This window comes from Echinops telfairi, unplaced genomic scaffold, assembly GCF_000313985.2.
Source record: "Echinops telfairi isolate 266 unplaced genomic scaffold, ASM31398v2 ScPeMD7_31;HRSCAF=116, whole genome shotgun sequence".
NCBI classification, from domain to species: Eukaryota; Metazoa; Chordata; class Mammalia; order Afrosoricida; family Tenrecidae; genus Echinops; species Echinops telfairi.
Genome location: NW_022103928.1, coordinates 61,072,648 through 61,087,797, shown reverse-complemented (window position 1 = coordinate 61,087,797; position 15,150 = coordinate 61,072,648). Strand labels below are relative to the sequence as shown.

General features: G+C 59.3%; 1 protein-coding gene across 3 annotated transcripts; it reads left to right on the top strand.

The window, feature by feature from the left end:
- The first annotated feature begins 837 nt into the window (after positions 1-837).
- SEC13 (SEC13 homolog, nuclear pore and COPII coat complex component) lies at positions 838-14,937 on the top strand. 3 transcript variants are annotated; one of them, XM_045289995.1, is made up of 9 exons: positions 838-883; positions 3,584-3,628; positions 5,492-5,607; positions 8,112-8,263; positions 8,481-8,614; positions 10,753-10,886; positions 11,158-11,281; positions 12,352-12,498; positions 14,596-14,937. In XM_045289995.1, the coding sequence occupies exons 1-9, from the start codon at positions 881-883 to the stop codon at positions 14,707-14,709; spliced, it is 969 nt and encodes a 322-aa protein (XP_045145930.1). In that variant the 5' UTR covers positions 838-880; the 3' UTR covers positions 14,710-14,937. The 3 variants fall into 3 exon arrangements, with proteins under 3 accessions (XP_045145930.1, XP_045145931.1, XP_045145932.1); XM_045289996.1 differs by lacking the exon at positions 838-883 and adding an exon at positions 1,560-1,950; XM_045289997.1 differs by lacking the exon at positions 838-883 and adding an exon at positions 2,948-2,985.
- Positions 14,938-15,150: the final 213 nt, after the last annotated feature.

The following is a 15,150-nucleotide window of genomic DNA, read 5'->3' as shown; positions in this document are numbered from 1 at the left end:
TGGAGGGATTGTGACTTACCCAAGGGATGGCCCCCCCCCCGAGTGGCTACCCCCTCTCCCCCCTCTCCTTAAGACACCCCCCCTCGCCCCGAGGGGCCGTGTGCGCTGAGGGAAGCCCGCAGCCACCTCCGGGGCAGCCGACTGGGGGCACCGGACGAAATGGGCTCCTGGGCTCTAGCTGCTGGGGCCTGGTTGAGATCCCTCCTTGCTGGGGGACAACCAACCCAACGGGGCCCTGGAACCCCTGTGGGGAAGGGGCCGGGTGGAGGCTGACTCAGACGCACGGTGGCCCTAAAGGCCTGGGTAGCACTGCCCCCCCCCGCCATGCGGGTTAGCCAGCCAACGTGTAACCACGGCGCCCCCAGCCCCCCTTGAGAGGCAGGGGTCCTTAAGGGAGGGCGGGGCCGGCGGTCTCGGCCGCAGGTGCGGGGCATTCCCTAGCTTTCCCCGCCCCTCGCGTGCTCAGTGGGCGGGGCTAACAGCAAGGGAGCGCCTCGACCAGCCGACTTTCAGACGTGAACCCCAAGGTCGGTCGCACACGGTACGGGGGGCAGGCAGTTCAGCTGCAATAAAGGAATCCTTCCCGCTCATCGACGCGTCTCCAGAAACGCGTGCGGCTCATAGACCAGCCAGCGGTCCCGCGGCTCCGGATCTTCTGCCGTCACGGTCGCCCCGGAAACCAGGCCCCGCCCCCGTCGAGGGGTGGGGCTTCAGGAGGGCGGGCGCGTCCTTCCGAAGCCCGGAACCTTCGTGTGAGCCGGAGCGGTTGCCGCCCGGAGGCTCCCGAGCCGCGGCCCGACGGCCGGCCCGCCCGCGCCGGAAGTGAGCTGTTCGGAGACGCCACCGCGAGCTGCCACGTCCCGGGCGCGCCGCCGCAGCCATGGTGAGTGTCGGGGCCCGAGACGCCGGGCAGGGTTCAGGATACAGTCACTGCCCTGGGAGGGCTCGCGCTCACGGGCGCCTTCGCGCCTCAGACTCGGGCCCGGGGCCCTCCAGCTCCCCACCCCCAGTCGAGGCTTGGGGGCTCTCCTCCCCTAGAATTTGGGGAGAGCGGGGCCAGCGTGAGGCCGGGACATCCCGCAAGTGTACTTGGGGATTCTCGGCCCTCAGCAATTAAAAACATAAACAAGACAGCGGTATCCCGAGCTCTCCGAAAGTTCCAGGCCTTTGCTGGTCGGCCGGTCACGGTGGGGACGTGCTGTCGTTAGCAGCATTTTGCAGAGCAGATGCTGCGCGGCTTTGGGAGCTGAAGCCCCCGCCCAGCTGGTAACGGGGCAGAGCTGAGATTGGAGCCCTCGCAACCATTCACTCGCCTGCCATCTCTTCGGCAGAGGTGTCGGGCAACTCTGTGTGGGCGCTGGGTCCCCGGGAGAGCCCCCAGGTCTGATGGCAGAGGGGGGAACCAGCGTGCACGCGGGCTGGGTTCTTGCTCAGAAGGGCAAGGTCAGCCTGGTGTTCGTCGCTGGGCCTGGCTTTGGTCTCTTGTGCTTTGGCGTTCGTCTCCTTCAGGGTGAACGTTTAACGCAGACGTTAAGTGGCCTGCGTCTCGTTTTGCGTGTTACCTCCAGGTGCAGGAGTGGAAGTACTCTGAGCTTTCTGAAACCACCCTGGTTCGGGAACGCGGTTCACCGTGTGAGGGTTCAGGGTAAATGCTGGCCGTCTGGAAGCTCTGTTGACGACCTGGTAGGAAAGGACCCCCCAGTGAACAGTCTTCCTAAGTCGACACTGCCCGCCGTCCGCTGTTGGGTGTGAGGGACGTTCGGAATGGGCACCCTGGCTGAGTGAAAGCTTTGGCAGCTGGGAGGTAGGAGTGGGGGCTTGGCTGCAGGCACCGTGACCGTGGCTAGTACTTCTCCACCCTCGGCTTTCAGTCCTTCCTGTGTCAGGCCGCCCTGAATTAGCTGTGCCCTTCGAACCGCACAGAGGGACAGCACTTTGCACCCTGGACAGGTTAGTGTAAAGGCGGAACTGGGGCAGGGAGGAAGACGGACATAACTGACGGGACAAGGGAAAGCAGAAACAGAAAGAGCTTTATCAGGGGTTAGGGGAGCTCCCGGACGGATGAGGTTCCGTGACCTAGGCCAACAGGTCAGGGAAGTCGTGCTCAACAGCTGGGAGCGAGGGTTTTTAAAGGAGTGGTGAGGAATGTATGGCAATTAGCATATGGGGTCTGGAAACTGGGAGAGTTGCTTGTAGACTCCAGGAGGCTTTCTTTGAACAGGGAACTTCAGGTTTCACTGGCGCCCACTGCTGCTGACTTATGGGATGTGCAGGGAAGCACGTGCAGGGCCCGAACCTGCTTCAGCTTAGTCCAAACAGGGCTGCCTAGTTCCGCCCCAACCCAACAGTTAGCACCCAGAGGAGGCTCTTCTTAACTTCCTTCTCTTTGCATATGAGGGCACCCACTTGTTAGGGAGTCTGGCATTTGAGGGAGGGACCTCTGCTCACTTGCGTACCTTTCAGGCTGCTCTGTGGCCTTCCTCATCCGAGGCCCCCTTTGTGAAAAGTCAAGCTGAGCTTTATACCCCCGGGGCTTTTGTGGGTAAAGGTGAAATGAAGGAAATCTTGTTTGTGCCCCTCTCCCTCCTAAGAATGGTCAAGGACAGTGGTCCGTTTTGTCTGCTCATTGATTGACAGTGAGCAGTCTCTGTTCCTTCTGTGAGCAAACACTAGAGGGGGGAATAATCAGGGATTCAGGGCTGCAGACAACCCAGACCCTGATCCCTAGAAACTGCTCTGTGGGAGTGAAGAAGTGGGCAGGTGTCCAGTGCTGAAAGTATTCAGAAGAGTCCCAACTAGTTGGGGGCGGGGTCTGTGCCTTGTCCCGAGAGAGTACGGTTTGAGCTGCACCTTGAAACCTGGCGAGGCAGTTAAAGACCCTGACAGCCATCTAGCCCTGGATCCTGCTCAGTGGCAGCCGCAGGTGTATCACAGGTGAAGGACCAGGAGCAGCCTCAGGAGGACCATGACTCTTGTCTCCAAGCTGTAGGTACAGACCCTGTTAGGCAGAAACTGCCTAGGTCAGCGGTTCTCAACCTGTGGGTCTCGACCCCTTTGGGGATCAAATGACTCTTTCGCAGGGGTCGCCCAATTCATAAGAGTAGCAAAATGGCAGTGAAGAAGTAACAAGGAAAATAATTTTATGGTTGAGGGTCACCACAACACAAGGAACTGTATGTGGCATTAGGAAGGTTGAGAATCACTGGCCTAAGACATCAGAGCCCTATAATCCAGGAAGAGAACCCATCTCCCTCGGTTGCCCCCTACCACCAGGGAGCCATTGCACACATGGAGCTCTGCACGCACCCCTGTTCCCTCTCTGGACTGACCTTTCCCCCTAGTGCCACCTGGCAAGTTCTACTCAACGCTGCCGCCCCAGCCCGTGCCCTCCACCAGCACCGCAGTCCTGGGGCTACTTAGGTTTTACTCATCGTGTGACCCTCCTCGTGGTGGCTGAGTCTCCAGCCCTGGCAGAGGGCTTGGCAACAGATGGGATCCAGAACTTCAGGCAGCTGGTGGCTTTGGAGAAAGAAGACATCCTGACCACCACCCGCCGACTTACCTCTGATCTCCTTGGTTGCAGGTGTCAGTGGTCAACACCGTGGACACCTCCCACGAGGACATGATTGTAAGTACTCAGTTGGCCCCCCACAGAGGCCCTCCCTGAACATGCATATGCCTGTGGGAGGGCCGCAGGGGTGTCTCTTGTCACCCCTCTCTGTTGATGGTTCAGGAGCCCAGATGGAACTGTACAGCCTTCTGCCAGCCTCACTGTGGCCGACGAGGCCTGGTCAGTGCAGACCCATCTTCTGAATGGGCAGGACCGTGGCTGACGGCTCGCTCTTGGTGGGAGGGACCGAGGCACAGTTGGAGCAGAGGTTTGGCAGTAGTCTCCCCACCTGCCTGCCTTCAGCTTCCCTCCCCTGGAGAAGGACTAACTTGGATGGTGGCTCTCTGCAAAGGTGGAAGGGCGCCTCCACAAATGCCCCCAGTGAGCCAAGCAGGACCCCAAGGGTGAGAGGTCAGGCCCAGAAGCCTGCTGCCTGGGTGACATCCACAGGAGGACGAAGAGCAAAGAGCAGGTGGATGGGAAACGACTGGTTAGAGATTGTCAACCATTGAGTGCAGAGTTCATCAGAAATGCCAACCCCTAATGTGCAGTACAGAGTTGTAGGTGTGAGAGAGGAGAGGGAGGGCAAGCCTGAAGGAGTGAGTCGGAGGTTAAAGTCCCTGCAGGGAAAGTGCCGACTGCATTGCACAGGGCCTGGTGGGCAGCCCTCAGGCGAGAGCATCTGGCATCCGGCCGTCCCAGCCAGACTGCTCTCACATCTCCAGGCAGCAGTTGCTCTGGGTCTGTGCGGCCGCACTTGGTCTCGGGTCCTGGCTTCTGCACAGCCACATGTCCTTGGTGACAGCGTGGTAAGAAGGCACAGTCTGAAAGTCCATGGCCAGTCTGAACTTTGGGGGCCCGCTGCAGCTTCCTGATCTGATAGCTCAGTGCCTGCGTGCATTCATGGTTCCACTGCCGCTCGTTTGGGCTAGGTGAGAGGAACAAACGAGGCGTGGTAGCCATGACTAACGTCTGTTTCCCTGCTTACTGAGGCTCAGCCCCATGCTACGCACTTTGCATTCAGCATCTCAGCTCTTGAAGCAGATACAGCTCTTGAATCGCTGGCCCATGTTAGGGATAAGAAAACAAGTTCAAGGAGGGGCCAGGACTTTCCAAAGCTGCACAGCATATAACTAAGGAGGTGGACCTGCAGCCTCGTGGGTCCTATAGCCTGCAATTTTCCTACCTTCACAGAATCACTTAGGAACTACTGGACAGGGCTCAATCCCGGGAGCCAAGCCCTGAAATCCTGGAGCGGGTTGGCTTCCACAGAAGAATCAGGATGTTTCCTTGCGTCAAGGGCTGAGGCGGGGTGACTCATGGAAAGTGAGTCCGCTGGACTAGCCAGGCTGCGAGCAGGAGCAAGCAGGAGTTACTGGCCCGCTGGGAGGTCTGCCGCCCCAGGAGCCCAGCCCCAGTGGGGGAGAAACCTCAGACAGGCCCAGCCTGGTCCGGATGGTCAGTCAGCCTCAGGGGCAGGAGGGCCAGATTACGATAAGGCTTTTTTATGCTTAGCGAGAGTGTGGGGTCTCGGTGCTGGACCACCTCCAGGACACAGGTGAGGCAGAAGCTCAGGTGAGGCAAGGGCACAAAGGATCTGGGGCCCCTGAGGAGGAGGAAGGAGCCCGACACCTGAGGGACCTGTGTCCAGGCAGAGGTGCCTCTTGGAGGAGGCCGTCAGGCCCGAGTCACGTGGAGGTCTGCTCCTTTGGGCAGCATTCACCCAGGTCTGGGCTGAGCTCATCCTTGGGGCAGGTCGAGGCCCGCTCTGTCTTCCAGCCAGGTTCAGTCACCTGGATGGGGCGGGCTTGTCCCTGGCAGAAAGGCGCTGCACATCCTGCTGTGCGGTTCTTGGCGAGTTGATCCATCCCCCTTCCGCAGCACGATGCCCAGATGGACTACTACGGCACGCGCCTGGCAACCTGCTCCTCCGACAGGTCCGTCAAGATCTTCGACGTGCGCAGTGGAGGGCAGATCCTCATTGCTGACCTCAGGGGGTGAGTGTGGCCAGCCCTGGGGCATGGAGGCCCCTGCCCTACCCCCACCCCCACCCTCAGCCAGTGCCCCACAGTCAGTGGTTAGGAGCACGGGTGTAGAGTAGGGCAGCGAATCCACTTCCCTCTAGAGCTCGAACTGCCCCTGCCCTGCCCATCTAGTGTCCAGCCCACCCAGTGTCCAGCCCACCCCTGCTTTCCACGGTGCAGCTGCTGCCTCTCCGAAAAGCCGCGAACTAGAACGACTTTGCTGGTGTAGCCCACCTCGTCCAGGTGCTGCTCAAGAGCACTGATGTGAGAACACTGCCCCAGCGCCCTCGGGCCTGCTGCTGCCCTGCGCAGGTGTTCAGTGAATGAATGTAGGAATGCCCGCTGGCTTCAGCGGCCTGCCCTTCTCCCAGCATCCCGTCCGGTATGCATGAGCACCCGGCTCTGTGGGAGAGTTCGGGTGTGAGAGCTGGGCACAAATCCTTTGTTTTCTGTGGGTAAGGAGCTCTGGTGCTGCTAATCACAAAGCCAGCAGTTCACACCCACTAGCCACTCGAAGGGAGAATGATGACCTTCTCTCCTCCGTGAAGGTTACCAGTCTCAGAACCCAAAGGGGAGGTCCCCCTCTGTCCGACTCGGACTGGAATCGCTGACAGTGGGTTTTTGAGTCATTGATGGATGGAGGCAAGAGCACACAAGAGTGCTCATGGTGCCAACACTGCTGCCCCGATAGGAGTGACTTCTGTACCAGTCCAGGCATCTCAGGGTAGTGTGTAGGGTGAGCTCCGCCCTAAAGTTACCGTGCGCCTCACCTTTCTATGGACCCCACGAACACTCATAACGACCCCAGGGGGCAGGGTGGGACTGCCCCTGTGGGTCTCCCAGACGCTCACTGTTGACAGGAGCAGAAAGCTCCGGTCTTTCTAATAGTTTCAAACTGCGGGCCTTGCAGCTCGGCATCGAATGCATAACCACCACGCCGTCAGGGCGATTTCAGGGTGACTGAGTACAGTACCTCCTCACTCACTCTGTGCAGGGGCCCATGGCTGTGACTAGGCTTGCGAAGGAGACGAAGTGTGTTTGTTAACTAATCAAGACACTCTAAGTCGGTGCCAGTGGTGAAGCAGTCCTACAAGTTGCTAGGAGGGGCCGGTGGCTGTGTGACCACGGACCCAGTGGCCAGTGTCCCTCTGCAGGTCAGACCTGCCAGCCGCCCTGACCAAGCGGTCAGCTCTGCTGTGACTCGGGCAGGCCTCTAGAGGCTCTGCCTGTCCTCTTGAAGGGGTAACCTCCATGGCCCCTTTCTTTTTGCCATGGTTACACTGTGCTTGTTTTCAGAAAGTTGAGTCTCTGCGCTCTCTGTGCAAGGCCTGGGAATGTGCTGCTTCCCCACCGAGTGCCCCTACTCCAGGGGGGCCGGGGGGAAGGAACTCGGACCGAGAGCTGCCAGGTGTTGAGTGGGGCTTTCATTTGGTTCATGTTTGTCTCCGTGCCAAGCACTGTTGTGAGCTTTTCATAGACGTCGCCCCATAGATTAGCCCTTGTAACCGCCCTGTCAGGTAGAGACCAAGCCGGTGTCCACGTCCCCTCACTGCTGGGCCAGAAGCACCCCCAGTGGGTGACTGACCACAGAAGCGTTTTCTTGCACAGTGTGGGGCTGGGCCGCATCCAGGGTGCCGGCTCTGAGGAAGTCCTCGTCTCCTCGCAGCGTCTGGGCCTGCTGCCCCTGGGCTCCATGTGCCTTGGCGTCAGTTTCTTCTGGGTCTAGAAAGTTCTCAGCATGGGCACCCTGGGTCTGAAGAATGCGCTTCCTTTCTGTTTGTCTCTCTTGGTGGTAGTGGGTCCTCCCTTCTGCTCACATCTCTCCTTGTGTCTCTCGGAAGACGAAAGGTGATGTGTGCCCCCTCCCCACCCCACCCCAGGGAGCCCCTTCCAGCTCAGCACTGCGCCTCCCTGAGCCCGGCACTTGGCTGGGTTGGCTCATCACGTCACGGGGTGATCGGGTCATCCCATAACCACCAAACCACGGAGAGCCGCGTGCAGCCAGTCGACACATCTGGGGCCTGCTCGTCGCCCGGGCCCAGCCGCTCGTGAGGAGAGCAGGGCTAGGAAGACCCTGGCCGGGGCCAAGGGGGTCAGACTCAGAACTCTGCAGGGGAAGGAAGGGCCCACAGAGCAGACAGATGTGCATCTGAGCAGATGGTAGAAGGGGCTGTAACAGGCAGGCCACACAACGTGGACCAGCGCCACGCAGAGCGAGCAGTGCCCGGTTGCCGTCGATGGCGCTGGCTACAGTCTGCCCCTGAGGGGTTTCTGCCTGCCCAGGTCAGCAAGGCTACCTTGGAGGCTGAGGGGTTCTGTGACCATCTTCAGTTGCCTAGCCCCTCTGGGCCCCAGGGCCTCCCTCCGCCCCAGGAGAGGCCCTTTGCGCAGAGACATTCCTTCGGGAGCTCTCTCCTGAGTCACCGTCTCAGTCCAAACAGCCTGACAGGAGCCCTGTGGGCCTTCCGTCCCCACAGGCACGAGGGACCTGTGTGGCAAGTGGCCTGGGCCCACCCCATGTATGGCAACATCCTGGCCTCCTGCTCCTACGACCGCAAAGTCATCATCTGGAAGGAGGAGCACGGCACCTGGGAGAAGACCCATGAGCACACGGGACACGACTCCTCAGGTACCCGGCAGGGCGGGCGGGAAAAGCCGCTCCCCAGCCCACCCTGGGCTGGTGCTTGCCCTCCTTGACTGCTGACTGGCTGTCCCACTCTTGGGCCCTGCCCACTTGTTAAGAGTGACATCCGTTTCCCTGGTGACAGTAAGGGAGAGGGCCTGGTCCCCATAGTGTCTGTCCCTCCAGGCAGGGCCCTGTGCTCACGGTGCCCCCACCCCCACAGTGAACTCCGTGTGCTGGGCACCCCACGACTATGGCCTGCTCCTGGCCTGCGGGAGCTCCGACGGGGCCATCTCCCTGCTGAGCTACACGGGCGAGAGCCAGTGGGAGGTGAAGAAGATCGGCAACGCGCACACGGTAGGTCTGTTTAGTCCCCTGCCAAGTGTCCGAGGTTGGCCCCTGCTGCCCGGCTAGGCTGGGTCCGAGCAGCGTTGAGCCTCTTTACTTTGAAACCAGACTGCAGGCTGCACTTAGGGAGGCCGGCTGCACCCGTACCATCGGGGAGGGCCCCGGCACAGGATGTGGGAGCGGGCTCTAGTTCCCTGTGCTGGCAGTCATTCACCGCTCAGCGGGACATCACGTCTCTGGGGCCTGCTCTATGCCGGCACGAGAGCTCTTAAACGTAGTGCTTTGGGGACTGACGAATGCCTGACCCCGGCCGTGGTATTTCCAGCCACCTCAGAGACTGGCCACAGTGCCTTCATCCACCTCCTCTGGGGGGAAGACCAGAGAAGTGGTGCGTTCCAGTGGTATTGTCGCGTACTGGGGACGTGTTATCAGGAGGGGCCTGTCCTGAGGAAGCACAGGGTTGGGGAGCAGACAGGAGGACCCTGCACTGGATGGATCAGCGCGGGGGCTGCACCGTCGGGCCGGTTGTCCACAGGGAAAGGGAATTGGACGAAGATGCTTTTCAACAGCGTTATGTGGAAGGGCTGCTCCAGGGAAAGAAATAGGAGCCAGCACTAGACTTCGAGGAGCACAGGAGTCTGTATGCAAAGTCAGCACTTTCCTTTGTAGTCACCAAGAAACGGGCACTGGCTGTGCTACGTCCATACTGTCGCGTGGAACTGTGGACAGGATCCCATGGGTGGGTGTGAGACTGTGACGCTGAGGGAACGTCAGAGAGGAGAGTGCCCGTGCCGGTCCCGCTGATGAGGCGCTCTGAAGAGGGTCAGCCGAGCGCACCAACAAAGCAGGGTGACGGACACGCGAAGGCCAGGCTGTCTCTTGTGGGGACGGCTGTCCTGTATGTGCAGTTAACCCCTGTCGATTCCAGCTCAGAGCTCTAATGACTGGAATGTAAGGATCGTGCAATGTGCATGAACTCAGGGAGATGTGCTCCATGAAGTAAGTTTCAGGCAACAGAATTGACATGTGATACAAGCGTGTGCGGCGCGCGCGAGTCCCTGTAGAGAGCTGGACTGCCACACACGGTGCCTGTCGCGCACGGGGATGGGCTGTCTCCCGGCCGGGAAGCTGGAAGCCCTCGTTTGGTTTGCGTATATTTGTGCTGGGCTCATTGAGAGGTGGGGTCTAGAGCCCACCTGCTCTGCGATGGCCTCCTGGGTGTGACCAAAGAGAAGCCTGTTTCCAGGGCCACATCCACAGGTACGGGCCAGGACCCCAGTGTGTATTTTAGGGACACCATCCAGTCCATGTCAAGACCCAGGACGAAGTGTGCAGGAAAGGCAGTGCGTGTCTAATGGCAGTGTGCTGCTCACTGAATGACTGTGCTGCATGACTGCCCTCTCCCTCGCTCCGGCTGCCTTCTTGTTACCCTGCCTTTTCCCGCTGTTAGGTGTCTTTTGACACCGTACCTTTCACGCCAGGGCTTCTCCGGGGACAGCAGACACTGTGGACCACAAAAGGCCCGGAGGGGGTGGGCGTGGGGGTGCACGGGCATGAGTGGGGTTTGCCGTGACTTGAATTTTCCACTTCAGTTGGGTGCTGCCTGTTGAAAGCAGTGCGGGGCAGTGGGGGTGTTAGGTGTTTTGAAGACTCACATTGGCAGTGTGTGGGCGTATGTTGTGAGATGCCGTGTTGAGGTGAGATTAAATAAATAGCTCGATCTTGACAGGCCGCAGCCATCAGGTTCCTGGCTCTGGTGTCTTCCTAAAGGTGCCACCCCAGTGTGGAAGTTCTTAGACCTGTCTGCATCGTAGCAACCCCAGCCTCGGGCCGGCCACTGAGGGCGTGGGGGTGCTGTGCACGAGGTGTCTGCCCTGGGAGGGGTCCTCCCCCCGTGGTGGTGACGTGCATGCCCTAGAGCCCCGCGTCTGTGTTGTGGCCTTTCTGGATGTGTCGGAGTAAAGAGCGAAAGGGAGTAAAGAATGTTCATGTTGAAAAGTGTTTTTTCCTGAAGAATTCCAGACTCCTCCTTTCTGTGTGTCTGCACGCGAGGTGGAAAGGCACACTGTGCTGGGAATGCTCATCTCCAGACGGGCACTGTTGGGGAACGAGCGAGTCTCAGCGTCACCATGTGGCCCTCCATACAGATCGGCTGCAATGCCGTCAGCTGGGCCCCTGCTGTCGTCCCCGGAAGCCTCATAGACCAGCTGTCCGGGCAGAAGCCCAACTACATTAAGAAGTTTGCGTCGGGCGGCTGCGACAACCTCATCAAGCTGTGGAAGTAAGTGGCAGGGGCGGCTCCCCCGGGGCACTTCCCATCCTCCCCCTCAACAGCTGCCGTGGTGGCCTCCCCCCCCCCCCCCCCCCCCACCCCCCCGGGGGGCGCCCCCCCCCCCCCCCCAAGGAAGGACAGTTGTCAGGGTATCTGATTGTCACTGAGAAACCACAGACTTGTCCTGGTTTCAGGCACAGGGGGTGGACATAGTGAAGGACATCACTAGACGAGCCCCCCCCCCACCGTGGGGCTGCTACATTGTCCCGTGCCCCCCCAGGGAGGAGGAGGACGGCCAGTGGAAGGAGGAGCAGAAGCTGGAGGCACACAGCGACTGGGTCCGAGACGTGGCCTGGGCCCCCTCCATCGGTCTGCCCACCAGCACCATCGCCAGCTGCTCCCAGGTCAGCCCGGGCCGGGCTTACTCTCTGAGAGGAAGGTACCAGGCAGAGACGGGAAGGAGCACGTGGAGTCCTGGGGGGCGCTGCAGGGGTTTGCCTCCATGGTGAGGAGAGGGTCCCAGGGACTAGGTGGTCAGGTGGCAGGCTCAGCTCCCCCCCACCCCAGCAGACCTTTTGTGTCACTTGGCTCTCCTTTGAGAGTGAGCTTCAGTCCGTGCTGACAAGAGAAACAAATCCAGACACACGTGTGCATAAGAAAGAGCTTTATAGGCAAGAGCAATTGTCTATTGAGGTAACAGCCCAGTCCGATCAAGTCCATATGTCCAGTACCAGGCTGTAAATTCCTCTTCAGACTCACGCAATACATGCAGTGACGCCGAACACAGGAAGATCACAGGCCAGTGGGTGGGAAGTCTTGTGGATCCAGTGGTAGAGGAGGCATCTCAGGGCTGGCTCGGGTCTCCACGTGGCTCCTCCAGCTCCTGGGCTCTGGCTCTGTCAGCATAGCTCCATGTGGCTTGTCCACAGCAATGTCTCACTATGTGTTCTGCCACCAGCGAGCTTTTTATCTCCAAATGAGGTTATCAAGCTGCGTCCTGATGGACAGGCTAAACCCCACCACCCCTTCAATCTTAAATCTCAGATTGACAACAGGTGCCGTAACCACCACAGTCGTACTGGAGTCCTGGTGCCGTAGTGGTTACACAGCGGGCGGCCCACCACAAGCAAGGTCAGCAGCTCCAAACCACTCACACACTTCTCAGCAGAAAAATGAGGCTGTCTGCTCCCGTAGCATTGCCATCTCAGAAACCTGTCAGGGCAGTTCTACCCTGTCTTACGGGGGTCACTGAGCCGGCATCAACTTGGTAGCCGTGAGTTTTTGGTTTTCTGAACATCGGAGCTCAGCTTTCAGACAGCCATATGCGTTCTGCTGAGAAAACATCACCCACAGGAGCCCTGCGGGCCCGCTCCAGCTCTGCAGAGACAGTCTGCCTCCGGCATGGCGGTGACAGACCCTGGGCAGCTCTTGCCCTGCTCAGTGAAGCCTGTCCCTGACGGCCGTCTCTCCATAGGATGGGCGGGTGTTCATCTGGACCTGTGACGACGCCTCCGGCAGTGTGTGGTCCCCCCGGCTGCTGCACAAGTTCAGCGACGTGGTGTGGCATGTGAGCTGGTCCACCACAGCCAACATCTTGGCCGTCTCTGGCGGAGACAACAAGGTACACGCTCTGCAGTCCCATGGCACACAGCGTGGATGGGACCGTGGCGAGGACTGCACTCTTGTCACGGAGAAGACGGGCACCCCCTTTGACGGGGGCAGCTGAGTGGACTCGGAAGGGTCAGAGAGCTGTTAAGGTCAGGACTGGTTAAAGCACAGCTACCTCCTGGGCCCACCATGCAGCCCACTCGAACCTACAATCAGAGATAGAGAGACAGACACAGAGGTAATGAGAGACAAGAACAGAGAGGGAGAGAGAGTCTTGTCTCTGTTCTCTTGCTCTCAGACAGAGACAGAGAGTGTAAGAAGGAGAGAAACAGACAGGCAGGGGATCTCTCTGTCTCAGACAGTGGCCAGACAGACGGAGGGAGAGAGAGGACAGGACAGAGTAAAAGGTCATAGAAGGAGGAGACCACAGACAAACGGAGTGAGTCTCTGTCTCTCCTCTCTGGCTCTCAGACAGACACAGAAGTAGTGAGAGAAAGAGGAGAGGAGAGAATCAGTCAGAGAAACAGGGAGTAAGGCTCTCCCCTCCCTCCTCTATGTCTTTGTCTGTCTCTGTCTCAGGGCCAGAGAAAGAGAGAGACAGATACAGGGAAAGGGAGGAGAGAGTGGAACCTGAAGGGGTGAGTCTCTCCTGTCTGTCCCTCTGTCTCACTCTGAGACAGGATGAGATGGGGAGATATGAGGGGGAAGAAAAAGATGGGGGCAGTAAATCTGTCCCAGAGACCGAGAGAAGGAGGGAGGGGCATACACAGAGATGGAGATGGAGATAGATGGGGAGTAAGTCTCTCCCTCTATTTCTCTGTCTCACTGTGAGACAGCGACAAAGGCAGAAATACACAGAGTGAGAGATGTGAATCTCTTTCCTGTCACTCTCTGCTGTCTGTCCCAGAGACACAGGGAATGAGAGTCAGAGAGAGAACAGAAAGGAAGACGGGGAGTAAGTCTCTCCCCTCCCTCCTCTACGTCTTTCTGTCAGTCTCTCCCTCTGTCTCTCTATGAGACAGGAGAGACAGGGGGGGAGTGAATCTGTTTCCTGTCACTCTTTGCTCTCTGTCCCAGAGACCGAGAGAGGGACGGAGAGAGGAGAACAGAGAGAGATGGGGAGTAAGTCTCTCCCCTCCCTCCTATACGTCTGTCTGTCTCTGTCTCAGGGAGAGAGAGGGGAGGATTACTGGGACCTGAAGGGGTGAGTCAGTCTTTCCCTCTGTCTCACTCTGAGACAGCATGAGACAGAGACATAGGGAGACAGTCATAGAGAGGGAGTGAGAGATATGAGGGGGAAGAAAAAGATGGGGGGAGTGAATCTGTTTCCTGTCACTCTCTGCTCTCTGTCCCAGAGAGGGAGGGAGGGGCATACACAGAGACGGAGACAGAGGGAATGAGAGAAAGTTCACAGGTAAGGGGAGTGCCTACCTCGATGAGCCGGTACCACTTCCACGCAGGCTTGCTGAGGAAGGCGGGACAGCGAGCAGAGGGAGCAGGTGATGTCCTGTCCAGGGCCCTGGCGCTCCTGGTTTATAGTGAGTGGCTCCAGATGGCGATGGCCACGATGTCCCTCCCAGCCCAGCCTTACCTGACTTAGACGGGCAGTTAGCAAATGCCTGCTTGTACGACCTGCCCCTTCTCTCTGCACAAGGCCATTTCCGACAGTCGCCATGCCGCGGTCTGCAGGGCACCCCTTGCCCAGGGGCGGGGCGGAATCTTGGCCCAGAGCTGGCCTTCTGCTCCTGAGGCAGTGCCGTGGGGAACCACTCTTACCCCAGTGCCAGCTTGAGGCCGCCCTAGTCCCAGCTCCAGCGCTCCCAGCCAGACCCGTTTCTTCTGCTCCTTCCCTTCCTGGGGCGACACCTCGGGGCTGCCCCCGCCCTGCGCCCCAGGAATTGCACTTGAGGGATCTTTCCAGTGGGGTCCTATGGAGAGCCCCGCCGGCCTCAGGCTCTCCATCTCTGTGAACGTTGGGACCTGCCTTCCCTTCCAGGACTGCAGCAGGGCACCCAGAGCCAAGCTGTTTACCACCCGCCTCTGTGCAGGGGGCTTGGTAGGGGGGCCGGGCTCCAAGCAGGCCGTGACAGCCGCGATGATTGGCTTGCAGGTGACCCTGTGGAAGGAGTCGGTGGACGGGCAGTGGGTGTGCATCAGTGACGTCAACAAGGGCCAGGGCCCCGTGCCGACCTCCGTCACCGAGGGCCAGCAGAACGAGCAATGAGGACAGAAGAGGACGGGGAGTAGCCCAGCCCAGGACACGGTCATCTGCCTGAACTCACCTGGTGTGCTCTTTAATTTATTCTCCAGCGCAAGCACTCGGCTCAGAGGGACAGAGCTGCAAGTACCTTCAGTGTATTCTTGCAAGATTTCTTTGTTGGGGGCCATTTTTATGTACTGTTCAGGTTAGGGATTTTGTTTCCAAAGTAATTCAATAAAATATTGCATATAATTCTTGCTGTACTCCACCCCGCAGGAGGGAGGCTCGGCTTCCCCCTGTGCCAGTGTCAATCCCACTGTGTGTGCAGCAGGCGTCATCCGCCTGTTCTCAGGCCAGCTTCTCCCCCAGGAAAGGGCTGCACCTTCATCCTACCAAAGCCAGCACGGGCAGAGCCCACCTCCCACAGCAGGCTGGCAGCCGGCCCCTGAGAACAAAGGTGGAATC

What these genes read in the sequence shown, in the direction of transcription:
- SEC13 (XM_045289995.1), top strand. An exon ending in CCTCCCACGAGGACATGATT is followed by an intron (nt 3,629 to 5,491) that starts GTAAGTACTCAG and finishes CCCCTTCCGCAG; the next exon opens with CACGATGCCCAGATGGACTA. An exon ending in CCATCGCCAGCTGCTCCCAG is followed by an intron (nt 11,282 to 12,351) that starts GTCAGCCCGGGC and finishes GTCTCTCCATAG; the next exon opens with GATGGGCGGGTGTTCATCTG.